Raw genomic sequence first — 9,040 nt, forward strand, 5'->3', positions numbered from 1 at the left:
TGACCTGAGGATCTCATCGCTGCTCTTTGCAGATGATGTGGTCCTGATGGCATCATCGGTCTGTGACCTTCAACAGTCACTGGATCGGTTCGCAGCCGAGTGTGCAGCGGTTGGGATGAGGATCAGCACCTCAAAATCTGAGGCCATGGCTCTCAGCAGGAAACCGGTGGATTGCCTACTCCGGGTAGGGAATGAGCCATTACCCCAAGTGAAGGAATTCAAGTACCTCGGGGTCTTGAGAGATTGGCCGGAGAATCGGAGCAGCGGGGGCGGTATTACAGTCATTTTACCGCACCGTTGTGACGAAAAGAGAGCTGAGCCAGAAGGCAAAGCTCTCAATATACCGGTCGATCTTCGTTCCTACCCTCACCTATGGTCATGAAGGATGGGTCATGACCGAAAGAACGAGATCACGGGTACAAGCGGCCGAAATGGGTTTTCTCGGGTGCCTGGCGTCTCCCTTAGAGATAGGGTGAGAAGCTCAGCCATCCGTGAGAGACTCGGAGTAGAGCCGCTGCTCCTTTACGTTGAAAGGAGCCAGTTGAGGTGGTTCGGGCATCTAGTAAGGATGCCACCTGGACGAAGATGAAGTAGAAGTAGAAGTAGAAGAAGACCACAAGGTGGCAGCTATATATATCCTTATCAATTAAAATGTCACCATGACATCTTTTTAAAGAATGTTTAAGTTGTTTCTGGTCTTTGAATATGAATCTGAACCTTTGAGCTTCTTCCTTTCTTAGTTTCAAACACAAGAGTCTTATTTGCTGAATAAAACGTCTTGTTAATGTGACTTTGAGGCCCGTTTTAAAACCACAATAAATGAATATTAAATAAATTAGATAAATAATATAGAACAAAAATAAAAATGTGCAACTTCCAACATATAAAATACTTTATAAACATGAATTTGACCATAATGTCTTGTTTGCACACAATAATCATTGCCTTAATCTGGTCAATGACCATCTTGTGTTCTTTATCAATATATTTAAAATGATAAAATAAACCCAAACATTTAGATTTGTTTGCTACCTGTCGTTTTGTAAATGTTACTTTATCAAATTATATATTTATATTTACACAAGTATACATCTAAGAAGTACTTCTATAATTCAGCAAACCCACTGAAGTGATGCTTCTTTAGTTCTTACTCTGTACGTTTCATTGTGTGACAAATAAACAAAATCAGATTGAGATTCAGCTGAAAGCCCTGGAGAAAAGCTGGTAAGTGAACCTTGATTTGAGCTTTTTCCAAAGTGAAGAATGAACTTCCATTCAGTTACAACATAAAGTATTAAGAACAACACTGATCCACATTAAGAACCACCAGTAACTCCTTTCTGTTTTTTTTCAGTGTATCATTTAATGTACTCTCACAAGTTGGTGAACAGGTACAACTTTGTCGCTCACGGTACTAAATCACACATCCATTGATAGTATAAATAGCCAACCTAATAATAATAGTACACATTTCAAATACATAAAATCATCAAGTATCCAAGTCTTAAGTTACGGACATCAAATAAAAAGGCGTACAAAATATCGCAGACGTTGGAAGTCCAGTTTGAAGCAAAGAAAGAAACCAAACAATAAAAAAAGTAAATCACATTTTGGACATGGCAGTTAATCAGTAAACAAAAGGTTTGATAGAGAACAGAAAGAAAATACGAGTTCCTAGACTTTCAATTGACAAATATTGCAACAATTAAGCATCTTATAATAAAAAATAGTTACTGAAAGGGCGTAAGTGAGTAAGACTTCCTGCACAAGACAAAGGCAACACTTTTTTTTTGTTCCGAGTAGAAAAATGAAACCTTTTCCAAATGCCAGCGGGGTTGACTCCCGCTTCCACTGCCTTTGTTCCACTTCGATTGTAAGGCATTTATGGATGAACCATCTGATTTGAAGGAAGGCGTACCTCTTTTCTCGTCAGTCTTGAAACGGAACCATACAATTTAAAACGGGGTACATAATTTGCTATTTTCTCTCCTTTTAGCACATCAGGCGATGTCGACGCACTGGCCAATCACAAATCTTTGGGCTGCAGAAAAACAATTAATCCAACATCTTACAATGATACACGACTCAGCGCTGCCGCTCCGGGTGTTTTCGGTGATTCCGGTTTCACAACTCGTTTTTCTTTTTCTTTCCTTTGACACTTTAATTTGAACCTGGAGAAGGGAAGGGGACAGAATCACCGAGCATGGTTTCCAAAGAATAATACTTCAACACAATGACTAAGAAAACAAGCCTGCCAGGTAATAAGCTAGCGAGGTGGAATTAAACGGGGGGGGGGGGGGCTCTACTGGATGCAGCAGTTATTGCGATGGCCGTTGGAATCTTTGAAGCGCAGGCGCATCTTTGGACGATATTTCTCCAGGTAGAACAGCTGCTTGCTGTTGAACGCTCCTCGACGCTTCCTGGAAGAAAACGATCAAAGATCTTTACGTCAGTACGAAGTCATTTAATATCTCTGCAGCGCTGCGAGGAACACGGGGAAGTTATCCACCTCAGACATTTTCTACGTCGTAATTACAAAATATATGATGATATATACAGTGACACAATATTTAAATATTCTGCAGTCACAGATTGAGATTTTATTACTTGCACAATAGATAAAAACTCAACTTTATGCAAAACACTGGATTCTTATGTTTGTCGTCAACTGGTGTGTGTGTGTGTGTGTGTGTGTGTGTGTGTGTGTGTGTGTGTGTGTGTGTGTGTGTGTGTGTCTGGTGCAAAACTACTGCACGTTTGAGGGAGAGCACAGTGTACAGCTCAGCACACAAACCCGTTGAATCATCTTTAATAAAAACATCATGTTGTTCGTATCTACTAGAGGCCTAAAAGATAAAGTTACAAGAATAAAGTATTCTCATGTATATTATGATGCCGTCTGCTGTTTCTCTGGGACTTTATCCCCAGGAGGACCTGACCTCCTGCTGAGCCAGCGTGCAGCTCTCACTTACTGTCGAATGAACTGGACAGCATCTTCATATTTCATTCCACATTCGATCAAGGCGAGCGCGACCAGAACAGGAGCTCTGCAGGGGGAGAGGTACGAAGCACGTCCGTTAACAAGAACTTTGATGAAACAGCTGTTCAATCAACACTCTGTTCAGTTCAATGTGTTATCAGAAACTGAGACTCGACTAAGTGAAGTCTGTCTGAACACCAGAGTGTTTACAGGAAGTGAACTAAAGAAATACCAATATTCAGTTTACAATGACATACAGCTCATTCATAGTTCATTATTATTTATATGGCACTTCACGTTAGAGCTGCAACAATTAGTCGACAGAAAAGTTCATTATTTTGTTAAAGTTCATGAAAGAATGTCAGAAGAAGAAGAAGAAGAGAAGAAGAAGGAGAAGAAGAAGAGAAGGAGAAGAAGAAGAAGGAGAAGAAGAAGAAGAAGGAGAAGAAAAAGAAGGAGAAGAAGAAGAAGAAGAAGAAGAAGAAGGAGAAGGAGAAGAAGAAGGAGAAGAAGAAGAAGAAGAAGAAGAAGAAGAAGAAGAAGGAGAAGAAGAAGGAGAAGCAGAAGAAGAAGAAGAAGAAGGAGAAGAAGAAGGAGAAGAAGAAGAAGAAGAAGGAGAAGAAGAAGAAGGAGAGAAGAAGGAGAAGAAGAAGGAGAAGAAGAAGAAGAAGAAGAAGGAGAAGAAGAAGAAGAAGAAGAAGAAGAAGTTTTTCAGCCTCTAAAACATGAAGATTACATATTAAAGTGAATATCTTTGATTCTGAACTAACAAAACATTTCAAGACGTCACGTTGGACATTTTAAAACAATTTTCTGACATCTTATAATGAAAATAATCTGCAGATGAACGGATAATTAAAATAATGGTTACTTGAAGTTATGTTATTCTGCACTTTATATATAATCTTTGACTTTTTCAATAACCTACAGAAGCAGCCTGTTTCATGAGATTATGTCTCGTTGTATCTGCCACATCCCGACCAACAGTAACGTGGTGGAACATCGGATCCTGCGTGATAACATAAGACTTTAATCCCACCTCCCCAGCCCTGCCACACAGTGCACAGCGACGCAGCAGCCGGGCTCCTCCCTGAACTTCAGCTTCAGCAGGTTCAGCCAATCGTCCACGATCTGGTTGGAGGGAGGAGCTCCATCGTCAAACGGCCAGTCCTGGAAGAGAAGAGGGGGGAAATGATGTCATCTGCCCAGTTTCTTGGAAACCAAAACAAAAGAAGTGTGAGCTGCAGGGAAACAGAAATGTTGGGAGGTGGGAGGGTTTTCTGTCTCTTCCAGTGTCTTCGTCTCAGTTTGTGGAGTTTTACACATGAACTTATTGATCCAGTCAGTTCATGGAAAATACTTTGAGACACAAAAACTTTGGTTCTTAGTCACTAAATCAAACTATCAGTAAACAAAACAGTTCCGTGAATTGAATATATTCATGGAACAAAACGTACAATCTGAAGACGTCGTTTGTTTTCTCAACAGATGAAAAGATAATCAGAACTAATCCGCATTAAATGTAATCCAATAATAATCTCTGCTTCACTTCTTAAACACTCTTTAATCACAAGAAGGTTCTGTTCTGGATTAAACGGGAAAGCTGTATTGATTTATCTGTAATGTTTAAAAAATGAAAACAATGTCCTCGCTTGTTGTTTTTAAAGCAATGTTCTTGGCATGGAAAGTGTAAAAACTCCCTAAAGCTGAGGACAGAGTCACCGCGTCGACCGCCCCCACGTGTTCAGGTGCACTTGAACCTTGAACTCACCAGAACTTGGATTCCCTCTTTCACCACCAGCGTGGCATCATAGGTGGCCTCGCACACTCTCACGACGGTGGTCACTCCATACTTCTTCAGCTCCTGTAACGATGCATCACATGATTCATTAGCTCAGACACGATGCGAGTACACAAGCCATGAAACTTGATTTAAAGTCTAAGACGTGTCTTTAATTCCAGATCATCTGCTGCTGAACCCCCGACTCCCAATATTACAAACATTTGTGTTAAACATTAACAACTTTAAAATGTGTAATATAACTTTAAATGCCCCTTAGATCTGGCTGAGCAAATTTTAACTTTCAACCAATGACACTGAGGCTCACCTCGATGAACTTGTTCAGGGTGGCGTTGGTGGGATTGTGGGTAATGAGGAACCTCATGTTTTTGTAGGTGATCTCCACGGGGGCCGGTCTGTTCATACGAGCCATTGTGACAACGTAGAGTTTCTTTTTTTTACAAAACCCAAAAAATCTTCCAGAGTAAAAACACTAATGTAAACACTTCGTTAAACTCGGAGGGAATGTCAAACTAAAATGTCCAACGAGCTTCTAGAAACCCAGAATCCTCCCGTCTTCTTCGAGGTTGGCGAAAAAAAAGAAAAATACGTGGGCTTCGACAGGCAAATGTGGAAATTTAGGGAGTTGGCGGCCGAAAAAAGGGCGGACAATCAGAAAACAACTCAAACCCCTCTCCTCTGGAATGAAACAAAAGAAAAGGAAGAAGAAAACCAGGCTGGTTCCACCTTGGTTCTGGCCAGGCGGAAGCCGACGAGGGCAGTGTGCAGCGGGTGGAGTTACCCCATCCAGGCCGAGTTGTCGCTGGTTCTGGGAGGCGTCCCGGTCCTGCCAAGTTTCCTTCCGGGGTCCCTCCTGTGGCTCAAGTGCGTCGGATCGATGGCGAGTTCGGCTGTTCACTCGTCTGCATACGCAGCGTGCTGAGCCTGGCAGTAGTCCCCACTGCCCTTCAGAAACTCCATAAATGTGTGACCCAGAACACCACAGAACTGCTGCAGGACACACAGGGAGACAAGGAGCACGGAGACGCTGATGTTAAAGAGGACAGGCTTCACGTGTTACCAGCAGTGCTCTGAACCCAGAGCTACAACCACATCACGCCAGAAGAACATTCACCACTATTTAATCGATTAATAGTTTCAGTAAATCTTCATGTTTGCTCTGAAACGTGGAGGTTTTCATGCTTCTCTCTGTTTATCGTATTAAACCTCGACGGTGAAGGCCGTGAACACCCTCAGTTTCTTGCAGACAGGTGCGTAGGAGGAAAAGTCCGAAGTCAAGAGAAGGAAGTCGTTTACTTAATGAAAAGTATCAGTGACGTTTCAGTGCTCAGACATTCAGGTGAAGCTTCACTGCAACAGAATATCTTTAATTAACTGACAGAAACAATCTAAATATTCAAACTAGAGCGGCATGATTTACTTTATTCATCGATTCTTTTCTTGATTCATTATTTGGTCTTTATTTGTCAGCAAATAGTGAGAAATATCACAAGTCCCCGAAGCTCCTGGCGTTTTCTAATGTCTGATTCTGTCTACTCAACAGTCCGAGTATATCCAGGTTACAATCAGATGAAAATATTCACATTGTAGAAGCTGGAACCAGAAGAAACAAATATTCAAACATCAAAACATTGCTGATGATTGCATTTCTGTCAATCGCCTGATTGGTGAGCGAGTGCTCAACGGAACATTGACTCCTTACAGCTTCAGAAACACGTCTCTAAAACCCCAGACAGCCTGAATAGTTCGGGGGGGGTTTGACTGTTAATCCTGCAGACATGTTTTTGGCATTTTATAGAACAAACAAAGGATCAACTGGAAAACACCAACAGATTAAAACATAACACAAATAATCACTGAGTTGCAGCTGCGTGTGTAGCTGGTGTTGGAATGAAGTAAAATATGTTTGTTGACATGTGTGTGTCACACGGTTGCATCACACACACACCTCTCTGCAGTTATGAGTAATATCACACGTACACATCGGCCCCGACACTGAAACTGCATCCAGTCAAATTTCAGACTCCAACAATAACCAACTCTTTACCAGAGCTTTCACATAATATCTGAGAGAAGCCACACACACACACACACACACACACACACACACACTGCAGTGCATACATGAGACAGTGTCTTTGTGTCGCCACACACCCCTGCCAGGAGTGATAACTCTTTGCATGTGTATGTTTATATTATACAATTCAATTACACGGAAAACAGAGTTTAAACTTATGACGTGAAGTCATACACAGCTGTGCGTGTGTGTGTGTGTATGTGTGGGCGTGTGTGGTGTGTGTGTGTGTGTGGTATTGATCCATCTCAACACAACAGTATGTAAATATTAAGTAAGGCACTATCCACTGCTGTATTACTTAACAGAAGTGGATCATTTGTGTTTTCTAGAAGAAGAACCGATGAGGGAGGATGTAATAAAGGGCACATGTGTTATATAAAGTCACACTGCTGCAGCATGTCAGATCTTACCTAATGGCTGTACATCAGGAAGGATGTGTCATTTCTGACATCTAGGTCATATCTGTGAGAGCTCACATGAGGCCTTCAGCAGGGCTTTAACATGCACTTTGTTATTATCAGCATCACAAATCCGCCTTTTACTTCCTAATGTTTGTGCTCTTTACATTAAGAAGGATGTAGTTAAATGCCTGCTTACTGTACATGCTCATTCTCCTCATGTGTGCTTTGTTAATCCGGTATATTCCGGCTGCACACAGCATCTGGTAGAAAATCATTTCCCAGTGAACAAAAGGAAGCGAATAAATGAGTGAGGTTGTGTAACAAGACAAAGGGGGTGAGCAGCATTAAAGTAGTCCTGTAAAGGATGACATGTTGTTGCTACACGGCTGTAAAGTGTCCTTTGTGTGCGGAGACTGGGCGCCATCACATCCCGTTAGAGGCCTACAGGAGCGGCATCACCGGGACAGAGGCGACGCCTCGTCCCGGTCCGCACACCGGCAGGGTGTGTGGGACACCACACACACAATATCATTTAGATTTTTCACTTATTTCACGTGAAAATGCGTCGATTTTATCCGCCTGAAACTTCCGAGGGACCGGCCAGGACCAGCGCGAGCTGCGCATCCCGACAGCCGCTTCACCGCCGTGACGAACATCACGCTAACCGTTAATAACCGGGGAAACACCCGTTCAGTCAGCTAACGGGACAGTTAGGTAAGAGATGTGATGTTAACCGTCACAGTCACGGAGGTATTAAACCGGGGGCTGTCCCCAGCAGGCCGTGATTTCACCGACGCGAAGGCCAGCTGGGGAGGATAGCGCACTGATTTACAACACAAACCGTTGGAATAAAACCAAAATGGCAGCCACAAAAAACAAGTTACTTACTGGGATGTGCTTACTCATTGAAGATTGTAGCTTAATCATACAGCCGGTCCTCAGAAAAAGGTAAAAATATGAAATGGTTCTCCACCATACAGTCCGGTGCTGTTTCTCCGAGCGGAGCCGAAGTCTCCTGCTCTGCTGCTCCGACACCGTCACACTGGAGAGAAAGACGAAGCACACTTCCTGTCACAACTTTCAAAATAAAACACCCTCGTTGCTTAAACACTTAGTCTGCAACCTAGCATGGAAAGAAGATAACTACATTTACTCAAGTAGTGTACTTAAGTACAATTGAAAGTACTTTATTTGAGTATTTCCATTTTATGCAACTTTATATTTCAACTCCACTACAATGCAGAAGCACATTTTGCACTTTTTACTCCACTGCACCGTTTGATAACTGAAGTAAAAATCTAAATACTTATTCCACTGGCTGGGCCCTTATTAACGCACCCATGTTGCTATGTGTGTACAATACTCTCGTGCTGCAGGCATGCATGGCTCCTATGTCTATTGTGTGGTAATTTGATAAAATATAATTTAATGTTTAGCACAACTGAAGTAATGAAGATCCTAAATACTAGCCAGTATGGTCCTAAACACACTGCTGTGTGCCGGGTAAATTACTTACTTTTATATTTATGTTCCTTGTACACTTTTTCTGATTTCATAATAGATTTACATTTACAATAGTGTTTGTAATAATTCTATATTTGCTCTTATTTGACATTTCTCTTGTGTTTATGTATGCACCATTAAAAGCACATTTATTGTATGTGAAAACCTATTTGTTAAATAAACCGAATTCTGACAAAAGAGAGAAAAAATGTTTTCAGTATTTAGATTGTTTCCTTTTATTCCCTGCGTGTATTTTCATTCCCTATAAATGACACGCC

At 41.7% G+C, this 9,040-nt stretch overlaps 1 protein-coding gene across 1 annotated transcript; it reads right to left on the minus strand.

Moving 5' to 3' along the window:
- Window positions 1–1,337: 1,337 nt before the first annotated feature.
- On the minus strand, window positions 1,338–8,317 carry ptp4a1 (protein tyrosine phosphatase 4A1). The gene is made up of 6 exons (XM_029428368.1): window positions 8,148–8,317; window positions 5,089–5,771; window positions 4,752–4,844; window positions 4,020–4,150; window positions 2,973–3,047; window positions 1,338–2,420 (listed from the first exon to the last, which is right to left on the minus strand). The coding sequence occupies exons 2-6, from the start codon at window positions 5,191–5,193 to the stop codon at window positions 2,303–2,305; spliced, it is 522 nt and encodes a 173-aa protein (XP_029284228.1). The 5' UTR covers window positions 5,194–5,771; window positions 8,148–8,317; the 3' UTR covers window positions 1,338–2,302.
- Between the last annotated feature and the right edge of the window lie 723 nt (window positions 8,318–9,040).

This window comes from Cottoperca gobio, unplaced genomic scaffold (assembly GCF_900634415.1).
Source record: "Cottoperca gobio unplaced genomic scaffold, fCotGob3.1 fCotGob3_70arrow_ctg1, whole genome shotgun sequence".
NCBI classification, from domain to species: domain Eukaryota; kingdom Metazoa; phylum Chordata; class Actinopteri; order Perciformes; family Bovichtidae; genus Cottoperca; species Cottoperca gobio.